Source organism: Oryctolagus cuniculus, chromosome 2 (assembly GCF_964237555.1).
Source record: "Oryctolagus cuniculus chromosome 2, mOryCun1.1, whole genome shotgun sequence".
Lineage (NCBI taxonomy): Eukaryota > Metazoa > Chordata > Mammalia > Lagomorpha > Leporidae > Oryctolagus > Oryctolagus cuniculus.
In genome coordinates, this window is record NC_091433.1 from 20,457,805 (window position 1) to 20,478,776 (window position 20,972).

At 42.7% G+C, this 20,972-nt stretch overlaps 1 protein-coding gene across 7 annotated transcripts in view; it reads left to right on the forward strand.

Annotated features, from left to right (window-relative positions):
• Nucleotides 1-20,972, forward strand: part of ZCCHC4 (zinc finger CCHC-type containing 4) — a 59,950-nt gene that overhangs the window by 38,142 nt on the left and 836 nt on the right. For 2 of the 7 annotated variants that reach the window (XM_017350564.3, XM_051842243.2), the window contains 6 exons: nt 8,505-8,626; nt 8,862-8,937; nt 10,202-10,438; nt 11,804-11,855; nt 12,319-12,463; nt 19,395-20,150. In XM_017350564.3, coding sequence (XP_017206053.2) covers nt 8,505-8,626; nt 8,862-8,937; nt 10,202-10,438; nt 11,804-11,855; nt 12,319-12,463; nt 19,395-19,530 — 768 coding nt within the window. In that variant the 3' untranslated portion in view covers nt 19,531-20,150. Of the gene's footprint in view, nt 1-8,504; nt 8,627-8,861; nt 8,938-9,852; nt 10,163-10,201; nt 10,439-11,803; nt 11,856-12,318; nt 12,464-19,394; nt 20,151-20,972 lie in introns of those variants that run through there. The other 5 variants (XR_001795666.3, XR_011386205.1, XM_002709261.5 and 2 more) reach the window with 5 other exon arrangements.

Here is a 20,972-nt window from a genome sequence, read left to right on the forward strand (position 1 = left end):
TAAACATCTTTCTTGCCTGTGGTTTTTCCACATTTTACATAACTTCCTTAAAGTAGATCTCTAAGATAGAGGTTACTTTATCAAACTTAATGGATTGTTTATGGCTGTGGAGACATATTGACAGACTCCTTTCCAAATATGTGTAGCACCATTCATTTTAATCCTGGCTTCTCGAGCTCTGCTTCAGGCAAAGTCTTTGCCATAACTCTTCTCAAAACTGGTTTATGGTCCTTTTTAGGGCATCCAGTTTTCTGGTTCTTATCTAAGGGACGCTTCCAGTATTGGCATTTGCAATATTCAGAGAGCTGATATATCCTAAAGATGTTAACTGAGTAAGCTGGTTCCACCTTCCAGCAGCACTGCTGTCTTTGGCGGGGACTAACCGTTTAGTGCAATGCTTGGCGTACAAGAGGTGCCTCAAACATGTCCATTGAGTAGCTGAGCACAAAAGAGTAGGAACTCTGGAGTGGGTGTTGATCCTGATTCTGCTACTTACTTGACCTGTTTGAAGCTCATTGTATCTGACCAATGAGTACAGTGATAATATATCTGTCTCATGAGGTTTTAAGGTTTTATGAGTTATTACATGAAAATGCTTAGCTCAGTCCTTAGCGCATGGTCAGTGCAAAGTTTACTGTCATAGGCATTGCTGTCACTCAGTCCCAAGGTGGGGTAAAACTCAGGTCCTTTTTATATATATATAGCCTCCGAGACATTAAAATTGCATAACACAAACCCCCTCAGAAACCATTGCACACACATTTAGAGAAGAGCCTTTTAACTGTGGGCAAGAGTATGAGCTGGAGAGGGGCACAAGAAGGCAGATGTAGAATACCATGGCTGCGGGGGCTAAAGCGGAGGCCTGCAGTGCCAGCATCCCATATGGGCACCGGTTCTAGTCCCATCTGCTCCTCTTCCAATCCAGATCTCTGCTATGGCCTGGGAAAGCAGTGGAGGATGGCCCAAGTGCTTGGGCCCCTGTACCCTCATGGGAGACCGAGAAGAAGCTCCAGGCTCCCAGCTTCAGATCTGCCCAGCTCCAGCTGTTGTGACTATCTGGGGAGTGAACCTGCAGATGGAAGACCTCTCTCTGTCACTCCCTCTCACTGTAACTCTACCTCTCAAATAAATACTTAAAAATCTAAAAAAAAAAAAAAAACAAACAAACAAAAAAAAAAAAAACACCATGGCTGAGAGAGATGAATGTGGAGTGACCAACTATTGCTTGTTAGATGGCCTGTGTTTCTTAGAAAAGAATGTTTAGAAATATTGTAGTTGTTTTAGTTTATTTATTTTGTTTTTATTTGAAAGACAGAGATCTTGCATCCACTGGCTCACTCCCCAAATACCTGCAACAGGGCTATCGTAGGTCGAAGTCAGGAGATCAGAACTCAGTCCTGGTTTCCCACATGGGTAGCAGGAACTCAACTACTTGGGCCATCATCTATCTTCCTAGATTGTACATTAGCAGGAAGCTGGATCAGAAGCAGAGGTGGGACTTGATGCTACTCACTCTGATATAGGATGTGGGCATCTCAAGTGGGGGCTCAAGGCATTACACCAGAACTCCAGCTCTGGAAGTTGTTGCAAAGTCTAAGCTTATTGAAAATAATTGTACAAGTCAGTGTGTTGGTGGACAGAGGTTCTCACTGGATCATGTGTGTCTGATGGGTGAAAGTTTTTTTTCATAAAGTGAAAGCCAACCTCACCCTGCACCCGCATGCTAGACCAGGAGAAGCACCTGGCTCCTGGCTTTGGATCAGCACAGTGCGTCGGCCGCAGCGGCCATTGTGGGGGTGAACCAACGGTAAAGGAAGACCTTTCTCTTTGTCTCTCTCTCGCTGCCCACTCTGCCTGCCTGTTTAAAAAAAAAAAAAAAAAAAAAAAAAAAAAAAAGAAAAAGAAAGCCAACCTCTGAAATGAAAATGAGAATAAAATCTATCAAAAAAAAAGTTTTCATGATTGCTATTAAAAGTTAAGAATGGCACTGCCAATTACATGCTCATGTTGGAGAAAAAGATTTATAAATGTAAATGTATTTATAAATATTATTTGTTGTAACACCCCTTTGGTGATTTTTCTATTTTAGTTTTTTTAAATTTTTGAAAATTTTCCTGAACCTATTATTATTCTTCTCTGAACCTTTTGCTTTCTTCTTTTTCTTTCTTGTGTTACTTTAACTTCATTTTATGATACTTTTTTTTTTCTATTACATTAGCCTTCTTCATCAAATGAAAAATCTGAAGGGCTCCTGTCTCCTTCACAGACTTTTCCTATAGACCTTGATTAGGCTTTTTTTCTGACCTTGCCTAAGATGATTATAAGTCCCCAAACCACAATGCAGTCAGACGCCCCAAATCACTAAGTCTCTTTCGGAAATACTTTTCAGGTAAGAGGAGGGTAGAAATGCTGGAAATCTTCACAGGGTATAAATTATGCAGGCTTTTCAGTGATAAAGCACTTGATGAGTGCAGGATAAAATGGTTATATCAAAGGCCTAGAAAGACCAGAGCTTTATTAAGGGCAGATTAGGAGGAATGTGATAATGAAGAGAAATTCTGATTCCGAGTCAGAGTCAGAGTCAGAGTGCTGGCTCTGCCTCTTAGAAGCTGTTTAATCTGGGAGGAGGTCACTTTATCTTTCCAGGTCTCTGTTTCCTTGCCTATGAAATCAACTGATTGAACTAGAGAGGGAATGGCAGATAAGTTTCACTTTTAGTACCTAGTCTGATAAATTGTTAGTGACTTCCTGGAGAATTTGTTGAGATTCAATGACAACTAATATCATGATTGATTAGTGATGTCTGGCAGGGGACAGACAATGGCCTGTATTTACCATATCTTAATGAGATGATCTCACACCTTGAACATTGTACTCTTGTTTCTGTTTGAATGTGGGACAATTGTCCTGAGAGTTAAGGTAGAACCCTTTGTTTTTTTACCAAACTGTTCTTTTCTAAAGTAAGCCTGTCTTCCTGGTCGGGCTGAAAAGCCTGCAAGAGCATTTCAGGCATGGAATGCCAAGACTCTGTGATGAAAAATATCTTACACGGAGGATCTCTATGAGACCTCAGAGGAAAGAAAGGGTCATCAAAGATGGAGACACTCTTCTCTGAAGGGAGAAGAGAACATCCACTTTGCTTATGGCCGTGTCCAAATACCGGTGGAGTCTATGGTCACAAAAGGCTTCCATAGCCTTGGCAGCCCATGGCAAGAGCCTCGGATTGAAATCAGAAAAGACCCCCTAAAATCTACACTAAAATGTGGCCCCTTAAAGTTCCCTAGAAATGCTATCTGGGGTGACACATATGCTACTGGAATTTGGGGTGCCATACGATTTCACCATGGGCTTATTACTAAATCCCCGAGGATTACTAAATCCCCAAGAGGATTCTTGCCTAATATGGAGGCACGGGGCTACAGCAAGCCCCCTCCTGGCTAGAGGCGGGGTGGTGGTGGGGCTTTTAACCCACTTCCAAAAGGGAGTGGTTAATTAACCTGATTGGCTGGTGGGCATCCAGGTGTGGCCAGGTAGGGGAATGAGGCTGCACAGGGGCGTGGCAAAGGCATGGTCTTCCAGTTCACAAATCTGATCAATTTTAGCCTGAATGCCTGCCTACTTCAGGATGATCACTGATGTAATAAAAAAAAGAGTGGTAATTGTTAAAGGAACAACAGTAGTCACTGTGCACTTGCTCCCCATGTAGGACCTCTGTCCCTGTTGAGTTGTAATTCGAGAATCGACCGCAAATTCTCTCCCCAAACTGTACTGTATATGTTGTGTGTGTACGTGGGTGCAAATTGTTGAAGTCTGTGCTTAGCATGGAGTTAGTCCTCTGTATATAAAGTCATACTAAAATGAACCATAATGAAGACGGAGATGGGAGAGGGAGGTGGGATGGGAGCCGAGGGCGGGGTGGTATGGGGAGAAAGAACCCCTGTATTCCTAAAGTTGTAACTATGTAAAAATGCATTCATAAATAAAAATTAGAAAAAAAAATAAAGTAAGCCTGTGTAGGAAACTTTTTCAAGCTTAGGTTTACAATCAGAAATGAAGATATTTTGCCAGAAATTTCTGGAAAATTAATGTAGATAAAAAGATGGCAACTGAAATGTAGGGAACTCAGTCTATAGTAAATATACAACAGGGGTTTTGAGTGAACAGGAGGAAGCTATTATGTAATACTTTTAACTAGGTTGTATGGAGTAGTGGGACTACGACTTAAAGACCTTATTGCTGGCCGGCGCCGTGGCTCAATAGGCTAATCCTCCGCCTTGCGACGCTGGCACACCGGGTTCTAGTCCCAGTCAGGGCGCCGGATTCTATCCTGGTTGCCCCTCTTCCAGGCCAGCTCTCTGCTGTGGCCCGGGAGTGCAGTGGAGGATGGCCCAGGTCCTTGGGCCCTGCACCCACATGGGAGACCAGGAGAAGCACCTGGCTCCTGGCTTCGGATCAGCCATTGGAGGGTGAACCAACGGCAAAGGAAGACCTTTCTCTCTGTCTCTCTCACTCTCCACTCTGCCTGTCAAAAAAACAAAAACAAAAAAGACCTTATTGCGGTGATGCAAGCCGGTTGATGGAGCCCCCAGTGCACCTGAGACCCTTTCAGATCCTGACGCTGAATCTGGCACAGTCCCTAGAGACTTGTGAAGATGCAAGTGCTCTGATCGTATTCCCTCTGTTCCCTGGCGATGCCTGGAGCATAGTAGGTGCAAAATCAATGTTTGTTGACTGAATGTCTTGTTCCCCATTTAGCTTGTTTCAGTCTCCTGTTACAGAAGACATTTGCATACAGATAAAAGTTGGGGATTGCAGAGATTTTGTGCTTTCCCTCATTTCTATACAGTACTTCATCACATTAATCAGTTCCATGGGAGAAATTTTCTATTTGAAAATGCCTCTCATCATCATTGTGAGTAAAATGTCAGGGATAATGATGGGAAAATGGCGTATCAGCTCTACCACTAGTGATAAGCAATTTGCAAAATTGTGTTTGCTTTATAGCACTTCCATAGGAGGTTTATTTGTGTGGATGGAGCTATGAAATACGGATGTATGTTAGAGGTACATTAATTTACCCTACCAGCATGTGTTTTACATACCATATGTTTATCGTTAAGTAGCACGCAAACCCGAATTTAAAAATAATAATAATCTCAATTAGGTTATGCGAAATCAAGTAAGCCCCTTCCTGATACATACATTCTCTGGCTCCTTGGGTAACCATAAAGTTATTCCTGTTTCTCGACCCCCACCCCCCTGCCCCATCTGCCATCTGCTATCTATTATATTGCATATTCTATGCGCTAGAAACCTTTCTAAAAATATTCCTTTCCAACATTGGAAAATCTAAGATTCTCTTAGGGAGGATTTCTTTTCTGTCTTAGACACTCAAATGTTGAAAGAATCTTTGTTGACTTTAATAAGGTACTACGTATTTGTTGAGTATACAGAAGAGTGCATTAGGGAAAACTTGTAAATTTAAACAATTTTTTAAAAGATTTATTTATTTGAAAGGTGAAGTTACAGAAAGAGGAGGGACAGAGAGATCTTCTGTCAGGTGGTTCACTCCCCAAATGGCTGCAGTGGGCAGGGCTGGGCCGGGCTGAATCCAGGAACCAGGGTCTTCCCTGCTTTCCCAGGTGCGTCAGCAAGGAGCTGGATTGGAAGTTTAGCAGCCGGGGCTGGAACCGGCATCTGTTTGGGATGCCAGCACTGCAGGCAGCGGCTTTACTCACTACACCACAGCGCAGGTCCATGGAATTTAATTTTAAAAGGAAACAACTTACAGTGCAGTTTTAAGATGATTTTGAAGTGAACCGTGTGTTTGTGTCTTCACCTCTAGTAGGGAGCCTACTTTTAGAATTCGGCAAGCTGGCGAGGAATGTGGAGGCCAGCTCACCCGGGGTCCGCTGAGCAGTCGCCCCGGCTCACTTGAACACTCAGCTTTACTTAATGGCTGTAATCGTTAGCAGATTTTCTCATATTGAGATAAAATATGCTCCCCATCAGCTTTTAACTATTGGTCCTAGTTCTGTTCTCTAAGGTAATTAGACAGCAGAAGTCTAATTCCTGTTCCTGTGACACCCTTTCAGCTGTCAGCTCCTCCCACCCTTCTATTTTCTGAATAAGCAGCACACACACACACACACACACACACACCCCAGTTTGTTCAAGTGTAAATCTTACTCATTTCCGTTGCGGTAGAAGTGAACTAGTTTTATTAAGGTCTCTCTTAAAACTGTAGTGAGAATGCAGGACTCGGGCTGAGACTGACCCCTGCTGCCCTTGTTAGCTACTGCTTTCCCGTGCATGCTGGCTGTGAGCCCCAGCCTCCTTCTGCACAGTTAACAGGGGCTGTGGTCTCACATGCTGACACCTGGGGAGCTGTTCACCCTGTCCTTGGGTATTCTCATCCTGCACTGTTTTTTCCACTGCTGAAGCTTATCTGTCCACCTGCAGGCCTAGCCGTTGGGGTTAAACTACACAACGCCATAGAGAGCGCCTAGGAATCTGCCACTAAAGGCGTCTCTTTTCCTTGTCATCAATTCCCTAACCTTTTTGTGATTTGATTATTAAATGGCTGACTCAGAAGCCGGTTGTGCTGTAGCTGCTAAGTGTATTCCCACTTAGGATCTAAAGAGCTGGGCCAGCATCGTGGAGTAGTGCTGCCTGCGATGCTGGCATCCCATATGGGCCCTGGTTTCAGTCCTGGCTGCCCCACTTCCTATCCAGTTTCCTGCAATGTCCTTGGAAAGCAGTGGAAGATGACCCAAGCGCTTGGGCCCCTGCACCCACATGAGAGACCTGGAAGAAGCTTCTGGCTTCGGATCAGCGCAGCTCTGGCTGTTGCAGCCAACTGAGGAGTGAACCAGCGATGGAAGACCTCTCTCTCTCTCTCTCTCTCTCTCTCTCTCTCTCTCTGCCACTCCTCTCTCTGTGTAACTCTGACTTTCAAATAAATGAATAAAAAATATTAAAAAAAAATAAACAGTTCATTAACACTTACTGGAAAGCTGGGATCTGCCTGAGTTGGTATCATAAAAGTCACATGTCTTCTTTTTTTATATTTATTTTTATATATTTATTTTCATCTACTTGAAACGCAGAACGAGAGAGAGAGAAATGTATCTTATTTCCACTGGTTCATTCCCCACATGCCCATAACAGCCATGGCTGGGCCAGGCTGAAGCCAGGAGCCTAGAACTCCATCTGGTCTCCATGTGCGTGGCGAAGGTACAAGCAGTTGAACTATCACCGGCTGCCTCCCAAGGTGCACATTAGCAGGAAACTGGATTGGAAGCAGAGTAACTGGGACTTGAACTAGCACTCCCACACTGTGGCTTAACCACTGTGCTGCAGTGCCTGCCCCTCGTGTATCTTTGTGGGTTATCTAAAGTAGTGGTTCTCAAACTTCAGCATGCCATGTAAAATACAGATCGCTGGGTCCCACTACCTAAGTTTCCAATTCACTACATCCAAGGTGGGGTGAGAATTTGCTTTTATAACAAGATTCTGGGTGATGCCGATGTTGCTGATCCAGATGCCATACCTGGAGAATGACTGATATAAAGAAAGATGGATGTAGTGGCCAGGTGGATTCACTGCAGGCTAGAAGCCAAACTGAGAATGTGTGGATAATAGGTTGAAGGAGTTGTTTACTTTCAAGACCATCTGCTAAAACTGAAGGTTGAATTAGGGATCTTGAGGGGAGAGGTAAATGATTGAAATGCTCACTAGCGATAAACAGCCGTTGTGATGAACTTCTCCCCTCATCTCCATCTCCTACTTTATGCCAAGCCCTGAACTCAGTGTTTTATGTACTTGTACTTGAGCTCATTGTAGGCTTCCCAGCAACTTGAGCATTCAGTGTCAGGGACCCTTTCTTTAGGGAGTGTAAACTCGCCTGAGGTCACCCAGCCAGTGGTTGAGCCCGTCTGGCCCCCAGACCTGTGCTCTGCAGAATGTGAGAGGACGGTGCTGAGACAGTGGGGAGCCCATGGCTGAGGCCCAGTGAGCCTCACACACAGAAATACGAGACCTCCGCCAAGCTGGCACACATCTTCCCAGCCAGAAGCGCTTTTAACACAAAAAACTAAATTCTTAAATTGTCATGACAAATTTTATTTACCTTTTATGTAAATGCCATAAAAGCCTTTCTGAGTCTGTTGATTAATAAGTAAACTCTGGCTTTTTAAAAGATTTATTTTTATTTATTTGAAAGACACAGAGAAAGAGACAAAGACAGAAATCTTCCATCTGCTGGTTCACTCCCCAAGTGGTCACAAGTATTGCTGGGCCAGACTGAAACCAGGGGCCAGGAGCTTCTTCTGGGTCTCCCACAGGTGGCGGCTTTATTCACTAGGCCACAACACTGGCCCTTAAGAATTTCTTATTAAATACTTGCGTTTAACTTGTATCTTGGCATCAGTTGGTTAAAGAATCGTAATGATGTTGACTCATTGGAGTAAATTTTCTTTTTGCTTTAATTTTAAACTTTGTAGGTAGACTATGACAATCATGCGCTCTATAAACATGGAAAGACAGGTCGAAAACAGTCTCCTGTTCGTATTTTCACAAACATCCCACCCAGCAAAATAATCCTTCCCACGGAGGAGGGGTACAGGTAAGCTCACAGTGGGACTTAATAGGATCACTGACAGTAAATTCCTGAGCAGTATGTCTCAGAGTGAAATGTTTGCCATGTCGAATCATACCGTTCTCCCATTAAATTTAGTTCATAATTGCATATTGAATTGGGTACTGATTATGGCCAATTTTTGTAACCATTGCCTTGTAAACTTTTACTGTATGAATCTCAATAAATATATGTAGCTGATTTCCATTTCTTTTGTCTTTAGGTTTTGCCCTCTGTGTCAACGTTATGTTTCTACAGAGAATCAGCACTGTGAACACTGTAATTCTTGCTCATCCAAGGTATGATTTTTTTTTTACAGAATGCGTTTTTATTTAAATATGTTTTATTTTTAGCTTTAATTTAGTTTACTAGTTTCACTAAAGTTTTAATTGCTATTTTGACATTACAATTTGCATTAATATATATTATTTATTACTCACATTTCAGTACAATACTGTAGTTTATTTTTAATTATAGATTACAACAGGCTTTTAAAAGTACACTTACTGAGGCTAGCACTGTGGGCGTAGCAGGTTAATCTGCCACCTGTGATACCAATATGGGTGCCAATTTGCGTCCTGGCTACTCAACTTCTGATCCAGCCATCTGCTAATGCCCCTGAGAAAGTAGTGGAAGATGGCCCCCATGGTTGGGTCCCTGGCACCCATAGGGGAGACCTGGATGGAGTTCCAGGCTCCTGGCTTCACGTGGCCCAGCACCTGCCGTTGCAGCCATTTGGGAAATGAACCAGCAGATGAAAGAACTCTCTCTCTTTCTATGTAACTGCCTTTCAAATAAATAAATATTTAAGAAGTATACTTACTTGCCTTCATCATCATCAATTTGAATTCATCTTTGTATGGTACTATATGACAGCTAAAATTCTTTCTCAAAGAAGGCACTAAATGAGTTCTAAATTCATATGTATGGTGAAGGCAGAATTATGAAATTTTAAATAAGGCTTTGAACTGTTAGATACCATCGCCATTCTGATGAAATAGTAATTAATAAATATACCATTTACTTTTTATGTGCCAGGCTCTATCCGAAGAGCTTTATGGGGATTAACTCATTTAATCCTCACAGTAGTCTTCTTAGGTGGTTACAGCTGGCTGCTGGCTTTTTACAGATGTGGAAGGACTGCAAGACACATCCTTGCTGTTTCTTGTATTTATCTAGACATCGCTTTTTCTTAATAGACTTTATTGTTTCAGAGCCATTTTAGAACCACAGCAAAATTTGAACAGAAGCTACAGAAATTTCCAACTCTTTGGCCCATGCACACAGGTAGTCTCCCACATTATCTACATCTCCAATCAGAGGACCTTTCGTTACAGTTAATGAGCCAGCATGGCCCCGTTAAGCCCCAGAGTCTGTTGTTTACATCAGGGTTTCCTGTTGCTGTTGTGGGTCCCATGGACTAGGGCAGATGTGTGATGACCGGGACCCGCCACTGTGTCTCACAGAGGGCTTTCCCTGGGGTGCTCACTGAGAATCTGCCCCACCCACCTATCCTCCCCGCCCTGCAACTTCTCACAACTGCTGCTCTTGCTGTCTCCATAGGTGCCGTTTCCAGAATGTGGTGTGGTTGGGATCACACAGTACATGGCCTTTTCAGATAGACTTCTTTCACTTAGTAGTAATAGGCATTTACGGTTCCTCCATGGCTCATTTCTTGTTGGTGTTAGACAACTTTCCCCTGTCTGTGTACCACAGTTTGTCACCTGTTCACCCACTAAGGGACATCTTGATGGCTTCCAGGTTTGGGCAACTGTGAATAACCCTCCTATTTCTAGGAAGGTAGGATGACCTTTAAGTTGCCCTTTTAAAAAATATTTATTTTCCTTTTATATGAAAGGCAAGGAGCCAGAGAAAGAGAGAAACTGAGTAATCTTCCATCTGCTGATTTCATTTCCCAAATGACAACAACCAGGGCTGGGCCAGGCTGAAGCCAGGAGCCCAGAACTCCATCCACATCTCCCCTTGGATGGCAGGGACCCAAGTCCTTGAGCGGACATCTGCTGCCTCCCAGGGTGCCCATTAGGAGGGAGCAGGAGCAGAAGCACCCTGGCACTCCAGGATGGGACACAGGCATCCCCAGGAGGGCGTTAAGCTGCCCCAGGTTTCTTAGTTTAACTAAATCTGGAAAGAAAGAATGTGAACTTTAACTTTGGCCATTAAGCACAAATCATTCTCCAAAGAAAAGGCTATGTTTATATAAATACTAGAAAGCACATTTTTCATAATTATATAACTTTATTACTAGTTTATATATGTTTTTAACCATGGTAACCCATCTGATTATATATATATATAAGGGATCTTCAAAAAGTTCACAAAAATGCATATTAAGGAAAAATTATGCATGGATTTTGACATTTTTTGGCATCAAAACAAATGTTTGTTAATTTGACTTTTCCATGAACTTTTTGAAGTCCTGTAATATTTTCAGTTCCTTTAAGCATTTTAAAATAGTGTGCCCAGCTTTTTTAAAATTGTACAAAACAAAGCTTTATTACTTAGAGATGCATGCATGGGTGGAAAAATAAACAAGACCAAGGAAGTGACTGTCACAGAAAGCAGAGCGGGGTCGGGAAGGAGCGTGTGGGCAGTTGCCAGGGACCGTTGCTCTTTTACTTCTTGACCTGGTGGGTTTCATTATGAAGTGTTTGCTTTATAATACTCATTAAATTGGACATGGATGTTTTATGTGCTTTTCTAGGTGTATTTTATTTCACCACCTGAAAAGTATTCAATCAGTAACCTGTAATTTATCTTCCTAAATTACATAAAATTCTCAAATATGAATTTCATTAAGGATTAAGCAGTATAGACACATGAAATTATGAATCATTAATTCTCCTGAAATTTTCATTTGAGCCCTTCTTTGCACAGATTGGATTGCCTGAACTGAGTGGATTTTCAAGATCATTTAGATAAATCTCCTGGTTTTACAGTTAAGGAAATTGAGGCCCATCAAGGAGGCATTTGAGCTGAGTAGAGAAATGCATAAATTAAAATCAAAGTATTTAATTGTGAAGCCCGAGAAAGGAAGAAATAAGGAATGAATAATTTACACGGGTTTTAATAAGACATTTTAATTTTTAATTGTGGGACTTGATTTTTAATAACAAATTAAATGTAATTTAAAAATTGTTTTTGTAGGATGGCAGGAAATGGAACCATTGCTTTCTCTGCAAAAAGTGTGTGAAGCCTTGTAAGTTTTGAGACCGGGATCCTAGGAGCACATGTGGAGTTATTTAATTAAGTATATGTATTTCTAAAAGCAAATGTGACTACTGTGGAGACAGGCACTAAATGATTTTTGAGTTTTACCCAGACACACGTCTGTCTTTCATCAGGATTGATGGCTGCTCACCTGTGTCAGTGTGGCGCCGGGTTGACTGAATTTAATAGCCAGCCTCCCCTGTGACGTGGCTGTCAGCTCAGGATGCTTTGGGGAAGGGCTGGATTTGTTGCCGTGTAACAGGAGTAAGTTAGCCGGGTTAGGTGGCACTGCAGTTCTTCACCTAGGTCTCTGTAGCCAAAGTCAGACGCGCTAAGCTAACCGGCTGTAATGTTTGAAGTAGGCAGGACTCCTGCATCCTGCCTTCCATGTTAGTGAAGTGAAACACTCTGATTAACTGAACTTCTTCTGAAACTTGCTTTGTATTTTCTAGCCTGGATCCACTGCAGCACCTGCAACCACTGCACTGTCCCGGATCATTCCTGTGAGGGCCCCAAAGACGGCTGCTTTATTTGTGGTGAACTAGGTCACAAGCGCAGTAACTGTCCTAACATCCCTGCATCTAGGAGGGCTAACAAGTTAGTGTCTCTCTTGCATTTACTAGAAAAAGTTTCCCTGTGTGCTTTATGTGGTGCAATCCACAAAAGAATGCAGAATTCAGAGGGTTCAGAAGTGCTCAATGAATGACTATAAATGTGGTGACGTGGGGTTTGCCTAGAGAAGGGTTTGCAGTTTTATAGATTTGAAATGAAAATGACCCAACTATGAGGCAGACAGTGGTTAACCCTGTATCTCTGGCTCATGTGAAATTGCAGTTTGAAGGTTGGCAGTTGAGGCTGTGCTGCAGGGCGTGGCATTCAAGTCAGGCGTGGTGGGACGGAGCAGCTGTGGCCCAGGAGGGCAGCCAGGTTTGGAGAGGGCCTGTGGGACTGGATGGCACCTCCACAGCAGGCACGCTGTTCAGTGAACTCACTTCTTGAAATCAGGTTTTACCCCCAAAAATTAGATATCTCAATACATATATATGTAACATTTTTATTACTATTTTTCCATGTGATTATCTTCACTGTTCCCATCAATATTTGGTATTGATTATAACCCAGACCAACGTTCTACCAATAACAGTGGCATACAAAAATTATTGCTAATTCATCTGGGCTAATTTGAATGACTTTTTTTTTTAAAGATTTTATTTATTTGAGAGGTAGAGTTACAGACAGTAAGAGGGACAGACCGAGAGAGGTCTTCCATCTGTGGGTCCACTCCCCAATGGCTGCAACGGCCAGAGCTGTGCCGATCTGAAGCCAGGAGCCAGGTGCCTCTTCCTGGTCTCCCATGTGGGTGCAGGGGCCCAAGGACGTGGGCCATCTTCTACTGCTTTCCCAGGCCACAGCAGAGATCTGGATTGGAAGAGGAGCAGCCGGGATTAGAACCGGCGCCCACATGTGATGCTGGTGATGCCAGCGCCGCAGGCAGAGGATTAACCTCCTGTGCCACAGCACCGGCCCCAAATGACTCTTAAAAAACAACAACAACAACAAAAAACTAAGAGATGATAGAGATTATCTTGTTTTTAGTTACATATTACTAAGTAGCCAACGATAACATTACATGACAGATTATAGTAGGATAAAACATTTAGAGTATCATATGACTTGGGATGGAAAAACATGGAGTGTTATAAGGAGCATCTGATGAGTTTCATGTGATGAAGTAATGCATTATGATTATATGAGAATATTTTCCACTTGCTTATTATATTTTTTGGTCACTGAAAGTATTTTTTTCCCTAAAGGTCTAGCCGCTTGAATTTTGCCTGCTTTTTAAACTGCCTGTCTTATAAATTGATTCTATTTCCATGAAGTAATCCATTGTAGAAGTATAATTAAACAGGCTTAGTGAAGAATCTGATGTTTTTCCTTAGATTCCTTCAAAAACAGAATGCAACCTAGCCGGCACCGCGGCTCAACAGGCTAATCCTCCGCCTAGCGGCGCCGGCACACAGGGTTCTAGTCCCGGTCAGGGCACCAGATTCTGTCCCGGTTGCCCCTCTTCCAGTCCAGCTCTCTGCTGTGGCCAGGGAGTGCAGTGGAGGATGGCCCAAGTGCTTGGGCCCTGCACCCCATGGGAGACCAGGAGAAGCTCCTGGCTCCTGCCTTCGGATCAGCGCAGTGCGCCGGCCGCAGTGCGCCGGCCGCAGCAGCCATTGGAGGGTGAACCAACGGCAAAGGAAGACCTTTCTCTCTGTCTCTCTCTCTCTTTCACTGTCCACTCTGCTGCCTGTCAAAAAAAAAAAAAAAAAAGAATGCAACCTAATAAGCTCACTGGATTGTGGGTATCATGCTATTTACAGTGTAATTCTGAGCAGAGCCAGGCGTTAGTAACACATTCAGCCTTTAATTCTAGGAGCTTAAGATTTGTGGCCACCAAATTTGCATTTTAGTAATAATTGTGGTCCTTTCATTGCTATATTTTTTATATCATTTGCTATATTTCATTGCTATATTTTTTACATTTTTACTTATTTCCATTTTATTTGAAAAGCAGAGAGCACAGAAAAAGACAGAGATCTCCAGTCTGTTGGTTTGCTCCTCAAATGCCCCCCATAGGCAGGGCTGGGATGTAGATGCATTCAATTCAGGCTGAAGCCAGAATCCTGGAACTCGGTCTGTGTCAGGAACCCGAGTATTTGAGCCAGCACTGCTGCATCCAGGGTGTTTCAGCAGGACACTGAGACTCAAAGTGGAACCAATCGAAGTGAAACGGACACTGCGAAACAATGACCCCATCAGCCCTGTCCTGACTGTCAGTGAACAACTTACTATTTTATTCCTTTTAGTATTTTTTTTGTTCTACTTAATACATTGGTTGAACTCTTTAATTAATACACAATTATTCTTAGGTGTTTAAAATTAATTGAAAAGTGATCTCTGTTAAATATAAGAGTGGGAATAAGAGAGGGAGGAGATATACAGCTCGGCACATGCTCACTCAGACTTACCTCCAATGGTAGAGCTAGAAATGTGCCAGGGGATTCCAATTCAGTCCCATCAAGGAGGCATGTACCAATGCCATCTCACTTGTTAAAGTGATCAGTTTAAGTACATAATTGATCAAAAAGATAGGTTAAGTGTCAAAGAGATTACACAAATAAGACCAGTGTCTGCAAATAATGAAGGATAGAATTAGAAGGGAGAGAATGATCCTACGGGGGAAGCAGGATACACAGCAGACTCATAGAATGGCAAATGCCCTAAACAGCACTCTGGCCTCACAATCAACCCTTAAGGCATTCAGATCTGGCTAAAAAGCCCATGAGAATATTACAGGCATGGAAAGCCAAGACACTGTGGCAAAAATGACCTGAATGAAAGATCTCGATGAATGAGATCCCAGTGGAAAGAACGGGCCATCAAAGAAGGAGGTACCTTTCTCTGAAGGGAGGAGAGAACTTCCACTTTGACTATGGCCTTCTCTAAATAAGATCAGAGTTGGTGAACTCAAGAGGCTTCCATATCCTTGGCAGCTCATGACAAGAGCCTCGAGTGATTACTGACATCATAAATAAGAGTGTCAATTGTTAAATCAACAACAGGAGTCACTGTGCACCTCCTCTCCCTGTAGGATCTCTGTCCTTAGTGTGTTGTACTATGAGAATTAACGGTAAAACTACTAATCGAACAGTACTCTATACTTTGTGTGTCTGTGTGGGTGCAGTCTGTTGAAATCTTTGCTTAGTATATACTAAGTTGATCTTCTGTAATAAAGATAATTGAAAGTGAATCTTGATGAAGAATGGGGTGGGAGAGAGAGTGGGAGATGGGATGGTTGTGGGTAGGAGGGAGGTCATGGGGAAAAAAGGCGCAACAATTCAAAAGTTGTACTTTGTAAATTTATATTTATTAAATGAAAAAAAATTAAAAAAAAAAAAGAAAGTGGAGCCAAGATTTGAACCCAGGCATTCCTACTGGGATGCGGGGTCCCAAGCAGTGTCTTAACTGATGTGCCAAATGTGGTCACTCTTCATTGCTTCTTAAGTAGCTCCAGATTGTCTGTTTTGTAGTTATATGTTGTTTCCAGTGTGTGAAATCATCTAGCATCTTTCAATTCAAGGTTTTAGCAAGTTTAATTCCAATAGCAAATCTCTTGAAGACTGGTAGACCTGCTAATTCTTAAGTAGTGTTACTTTCTTGTCAGAGAAAACTACTAAACTCCTGTTAACAGTTACTGCCTTAAATATTTTATATAATAAACGTGATGAGGCAAAACTAATTTTTTCTAGCAAAATAAAATTTTAGGGACAGGTGTTGTGGTACAGTGGGTTAAGCTGCTGCATGGGACATCTACATCCTGTATCAGAGTGTCTGGTCCAGGTCCCTGCTACTCTGCTTCACATCTAGCTTCCTGTTCATATGCCTGGGAGGCAGCAGATGGTGGCTGGACTGCTTGAGCCCCTGCCATCCTCATGGGAGAACTGGATGGAGTTTCTGGCTCCTGGCTCCTGGCTCCTGGCCCATCCATGGCTGTTGTGGGCATTTGGGGATTAAGCTGGCAGATGGAAGATTTTTCTGTTTTTCTCTTGCTCTTTCAAATAAATATATCAATATATCTTTTAAGAAATAATTTAGTCTTTTTTAGCATGAAGGTAATAAAAACTCTCCATGTTATGCTTTTTACAGCTGCCTTTATATTCATTTGTTTTTCCTTAGTGTTATTTTTTTCTTTAGTTGTGAACTAGAATGATGCTGGCGCCCTCTTGTGGTTAAAGCTATTTTCTCAGTTACATAAATCCCATAATTTAGGGGACAAATATTAGGTCAATTTGCCTTTTGTTTTTCTTTTCAAGATTGTTTATTTGAAAGGCAGAGTGAGAAAGAAGGGGCGAGACAGCTATCTTCCATGCAGTGGCTTACCTCCTCAGATACCCATGACAGTTCAGGCTTGGCCAAGCGAAAGCCGGGGGCTGAGAACTCCATCTGGGTCTCCCATGTCGGTGGCAGGAGCTCAGGTACTTGGGCCATCATCTGCTGCTCCCTAGCTGCTCTAGCAGGGAGCAGGATTCCAATGCAGAGTATCCAGGACTCCAACCAGACACTCCATATGGGATGCAGCTGTCCCAAGAGATGGCTTACCCTTGGCCCTACCACAACGGCTGCCCCCAATTTACTTTTAAGGCAAAACAAAAACAACTAATTTATACTTAATCAGTTCATCACAGCTCAAAGACTTTATGTCTGGAGTGTTTCATTTACAACTGAACATATTCAAATATTTTCCTTCTGTTTTCGTTTACTGCATCCCCTAATGGATCTGGTTCATTTTTAGTCCTGCTCATGAGTGGATGAGCCAAAGAGAAAGTTGCTTTTATTTTGAATACAGGCACCCACGGCTTCATTGACTTTCAGCCAAATTATACTTCGCTAAATGTGCTAAGTCACTACTTCCTAGGAAATTATACTGCTTTTTAAAAAGTGCTGGAATAAAAAGACATTCCTTTTTAAAAAAAAAAAAAAAAAGATTTATTTATTTATTTGAAAGGCAGAGGTACAGAGAGGCAGAGGCAAGAGAGAGAAGTCTTCCATCTGCTGGTTCACTCCCCAAGTAGCTGCAATGGCTGGAGTTGCACCGATCCGAAGTCAGGAACCAGGAGCTTCTTCCAGGTCTCCCACACAGGTGCAGGGGCCCAAGGACTTGAGCCATCTTCTACTACTTTTCCAGGCCATAGCAGAGAGCTGGATCAGAAGTGGAGCAGCCAGGACTTAAACTGGCGCCCATATGGGATGCCGGCACTGCTATGCCACAGCACCGGCCCTAAGAAGACATTTCTATAATGGGCACAACATGGTATAAAGATAGCTTTAGGCTGGTTTTGTGGCACAGAGAGGTAAACCACAGCTTGGGGTGTCTGCATCCCATATCAGAGTGCCTGGGGTCTAGGCTCACCTCTGTTTCTGATCCAGCTTCCTGCTAACACACCTGGGAGGCAGCAGGTCATGGCCCAAGTACTTGGGTTTCTGTCATCCGCAGGAGTTCCTGGCTCATGTTTAGTTCTGGCCCAGCCCTGGCGGTTGTGGGCATTTGGGGAGTCAGCCAGTGGATGGAAGATCTCTCCTTTTCTGTCTCTCCCCCTCTGTGTCACTCTTTGAAATAAATAAATCAGTTTTTTAAAAGATAACTTATTTTGAGCTAATTATGCCGGTCCACAGTATAAAATCTAAGTCTGGAAAAATGTAAAATTATCAAGCAAATTTCTGTATAATCACGTGGAACTAATAATAACAGCTAGTATGTATTGAGTAGTTGCTATATACTTAACACTTTATATACCTGAACAATTTGTAGTTGAATCTTTAGATCAAGGTGAATGAGAGCACTGGTTCTAGAACCGGTTGGTTCTGCCACTCCTCACTGATCACAGGATTTCATAGCTTCACTTTCTTCCTCTAAAGAGAGCTGAAAGTGAACAATGACACCTGCCTTGTCTCACTCAGTCTCCCGGCTTCTTGAAGTCAGTGATTATGCCCGTCCATTGTTGTACTTTTAGCATGAAACATGTATTGAGTGAACAAAAGTTTGACCCGTTAGGGGGTTGTACACCATTTATGGAGCTATTTCCCCAGTTTTTATCCCGCAAAGATCAAGAATAAGCTTTTTCCTGGGAAGCTGCTTGTGGCTTATGAGAGATGAATCTAACAAGTGATATTGCTGGGGTCAGAGAAGTTTCCACATTTGCCAGTAGTGTTGGCCCCAGCCCATTCTTTGGTTTGTTATAGAATAAATGGCATGATTCTGCTAGCTTGGAGACAGCGAATGAATGGACCAGTAATCTTTCTTAGCCACAGATTGCCCGCACCTCAGTGTAGAGAACACCAGAAACAGGCATCTGTTTTGTCTGGTGCAGTGTGTTTTGAGGGTGAGTTCCAGCTTGTTTATTTTGAAGCTAATCTTCAAGAAAATAGGGACCACAAAGTGTGGTCATCCTGTGTGAACTTCTTAGGGACTCTTAGATCTACTGAGGAAAGGAAAATTAGTTGTCGGACTTCAAAATGAGCCCTTTCAAGTGTTGCCAGTTTTTTCGATGTGCTGTTTCATTTTTCTTCCTCTGCTAACAGCCAGATGTGAGTTCCTTTCCTAAAAATGTAATTCAGGTATTTGGAGATTGAAGTGCTGAGTTGAGCAGTACACAAAAGACTAAAACAAAAACAAACAAAACCTACCAAACTCATTGGCATGGCTGTTTACCTCTGTGGTGTGTTTGTCCTGAATAGCTCGTTCTAAATCCGTTGCAGCCATCTTTTAAAGAAATTTCTTTCCTCAGACATTTTGCTTGGTCAGGCCTGTGACTGTTTCCTTGTTGTTATGGATAGGATCCTGAGGATTTATGCTTATAATACAGTGAATTCTTTCCCTTCTATTTTCTTATTTGGTAGGCTAGTTAATTAAACTTCAACATAATTACATAATTCACTGTGTTCATTCTATGAAATAATTTAGCACCTTGTTTTTCAGAGCTGTCAGAAAGCAGAAGCAAAGAAAAAGTAATAAGATGAAAATGGAGACCACTAAAGGACAGTCCATGAATCATACATCTGTTACAACGAGAAAGAAAAGGCGGGAGAGAACCCATCAATATCTTTGCTCTTAAATGTCCAGTGACTTGAGAATAAGGAAGATTTATAGTCCAACCTTTGACGCCATTTTCTGAAAGTGCCACCCTGGACTTATATCCAGTTGCTTGCAAAGGTACACACCTTCTGAGCTGGAAAATAGGCTGGTGGCACTTGCTGGGTTAGCATCTGCCCTCGTCTGCCTGTCTGGAGACCTAGAGGGGGCTGCTCTGTCCTTGGCTGCTTTACCAGCTCCCTCTGCTTGCTCTTTTTGTTAAGTCTCTCATAATCACTTTATTTTAGCCTCTTTTATCTGAAAAATGGGCACACAGCATTCTTTTGCAGAATATGTCAGAAGAAAGTGGAAGTGATAACCTTGAAGTTTTGTTTATATTAAACATAGTTTATGTTAATTTAGATTTGCAAACATTTTATGTTGATTGTTAAATCGTGATTTAAATCACACTGTAAAGAAAGGTACAGTCTACAATTATTTTTAGACTGAATCTGAAGATGTCAGAATTTTTACAAAGGTTCTATAAAGATATAGAGATTGTAATGATAACTATTATCAAATATTTATTTATTGAGAAATTTTTGATGGTGTGGAATCACTTAAATGTTGAATGAGACATTCAGAATTAGACTTGCTCCATCATTTCAGTGTCTGTTTATTTTCGCTTCATTTGAGAGGCAGAGAGAAACAGAAAAAGATCTATCCAGTGGTTCACTCACTCCTCAAACACCCAGGGCTGGGACAGGCTGAAGTCAAGAGCGGACCTCAGTGCAGGTCTCCCACGTGGTTGGCAGGACACAGGTCCCTGAACCGTCATCTGCTACTCCCAGGGCGTGTGCTAGCAGGAAGCTGGAGAGGAAGCACAAAAGTTGGAACTTGAATCAGGCAATCCAAAATGGAATGTGGGTGTCTCAAGTGGCAGCTTAACCACTGTGCCAAACACCCACTCCCATTTCAGTTTCTTCGCCAATGCAGTCCAAGTGGTCAGTAGAAGACGGGATAGTTTGGTTAAACCTCTCATTCCTGTCCTGACACCTACTGACGTATGACCTTGGCCAAGCCACTCTGGAGAAACCAGGTTTCTTCATTACTGCAGTGGGGAGAACGATAGCTCTGCCTCGGGTTTGTTTTCATGGTTAACGCAGATGAGACCCCAGCGCCTGGCCCCCTGGCCCCCGTGAGTTATGGTAGGGAAGAGTGTTCCTGTGGCCCAGCAGCAGTCATCCCTTGGTCCAGTAACAGAGCCCTGAAGGGCATGGTGTGAAGTCTCCAAACAAGCAGATCCTCTCCACCTTTCTCTGCCAGACATCTGAATAGCCATTGAAGGACTTGGGCAGTGGCTTCTGTCTTATGCCCAGGCAACTGCTTTAGAGTTCATCTGCAGCTTGGGGTTAGCGGCAGTCACGTGCATACTGCAACCCATATCTGGTATTTAAATTCCGGTTAAGACTGTTGGATGCATGC